The 2,026-nt window shown below is 47.6% G+C and overlaps 1 protein-coding gene across 1 annotated transcript in view; it reads left to right on the top strand.

The window, feature by feature from the left end:
• The first annotated feature begins 305 nt into the window (after positions 1-305).
• The window catches only part of DPY19L4 (dpy-19 like 4), an 81,579-nt gene continuing 79,858 nt past the window's right edge, over positions 306-2,026 (top strand). Inside the window, exon 1 of the mRNA XM_006161317.3 lies at positions 306-330. Within this exon, the coding sequence (XP_006161379.1) occupies positions 306-330 (25 nt within the window). The remainder of the gene's footprint in view (positions 331-2,026) is intronic.

A 2,026-nucleotide genomic window follows, 5' to 3' on the forward strand; every position in this document is an offset into this window, starting at 1 on the left:
GGCGGGGGAAAGCGGTGCGGGGGCGCGAGGGGCCGGAGCCTGAGCTGCGGCGGCCTCTGCGGGGAGGGCGGGAAGGCGCGGGCGGGCTGGGAGTTTGCAGAGAATGCAGACCGAGCTCAGTGAACGCCCCGAAGTTTTGTCGGCCGAAGTAAGAAGCAAAAGTGGAGCGTAAAGTTGGAAATCGGCAGCTGGAGAAAAAACTGCGGGGGGAGTGGTTGAGATAGTTAGCAGATCGTTATCGGGGCGGCGGAGCGGAGCTCGTTTTGGAAGGCGTGTTTGCAGATAGGACTGCACAGTTGAATGCGATGGTCATCGAGCCTGTGCCTCTGAGTACCGAGTGCGCCCTTCAGAGGTTTGTATGTCCTGACCGACATGAAGTCATAGGGTGAGAGGAGTCGCACGCCACGGGTAAACGTAGAGGCAGGGATTTGAGATAAACATAGAAAGGTGCATTGCGAGGGGATGAACATGCAGAAATCGAGAAGGCCAAGTTCGTATATGGGTTAGGGGGAAAAGGCACGGGGCAGGGGCATGTAGGTAGTTTGGGGAGATGAAAAGGCCAATGAAGGTAAAGGTGGATGGGCCTGACAAAGGTGGCCATTCCCCCTTCGGGCAAGTGCCAAGAAAGAACTCATTAAACAATATTTACTCATAGAAGGTGATAAATAGGAGAAAAAAAAAAAAAGAAACTGGCAGAAACTTAACCAGGTTAGTGATAGATACTGTAATAATACTCATGAAACAATACTTCATGATACCCTTGCTAGTTTTAGAGACCTGTATGGGGAGTCACTTGACAGAGTGGTTAGATTTTTGCATTCTGGTTGAATACATGACCCTTTACCTATGGTAAGAGTTGTGAATGTAATAAGTGATCTAATTCAGATTTAGGGCTTTTTGAACCGAAAACACAAGTAGGGAGTTTCAGTGGAGGGACCAGCAGTTAGCGAAATGGCTATGTTGTTGGACTCCCACGTAGTTGACCACGGTTCGAGTCTCGGACCCGGTGGCTTAAAACTCATGCCGGGCGCGTGTGCGTGCGTGCCCAACATCCCGAGAGGAGAAGGGGTTGCGGATGTGGCCATCCCCCTGGGGGGTGATTTCTCCCTTTCTGTCTCTCTGTCTCTATCTTTCTGGCGAGCACACGCACCCTATAGCAAAAACCTCTCAAAAAAAAATCAATGGAAAGCGTTTAAAAAAAAAAAAAGAAACAAATATTTCCTGTTCTGTGATTTGCTGCTATGTCAGGTTGTCTCCTCTTCTGTGAGTGTTCAGTGTTAAAACTGACCTAAATTTAGGATGTTCCACCTAAAAACAGTTTCAAAACCAAAGCTATTTGTAGTTGGCAGGAAAAACTGATTCCATTTGTTTCCTTGGTTGTGAGGTTGCAGTAGATGATCATTTGAAATACTTCTTAATATATTCTCTTGTTTTGAGTAACTGTAAATTTATGAGGATAGCTGGTTAAGCTAGCTTGCATGTTCTTAGGAGTTTAAGTTAAAGCATGAAAAAAAAACAGTACTTAATGAATAAAGTTAGTATTACAGGCCTGCAGGTGGCATGGAAGTTAAGGTGTTTGATCCTCTGTGGCCGACTTCTGGATGTGAGTCTCGGACCTGGCTGCTTGAAAATCACACCAGACACATCATGTGTGTTTGTGTGTGTGTGTGTGTGTGTGTGTGTGTGTGTATGCCCAAAATCTCCAGAGGAGAATGGAGCAGAAGGGATTGCAGCGTTGTCATCCCCCCTGCAAAGATGATTTCTTTCTTTTTTTGTTTTAGGAGAGGTTTTTGCTATAGGGCGCATGCGCTCGCCAGAAAGAGAGAGGGAGACAGAAAGGGAGAAATCACCCCCCAGGGGGGATGGCCATGCCGCAATCTCTTCTCCATTCTCCTCTCAGGATCTTGGGCACACATACATGCACCAGGTGTGAGTTTTAAGCTACCGGGTCCAGGATGTGAACCGCGGTCAACTACATGGGAGTCCAACGACATAGCCATTACGCTAACTGTTGGTCCCAAGGGCG

The sequence above is a fragment of the Tupaia chinensis genome, unplaced genomic scaffold, assembly GCF_000334495.1.
Source record: "Tupaia chinensis unplaced genomic scaffold, TupChi_1.0 Scaffold138407_1, whole genome shotgun sequence".
Lineage (NCBI taxonomy): Eukaryota > Metazoa > Chordata > Mammalia > Scandentia > Tupaiidae > Tupaia > Tupaia belangeri.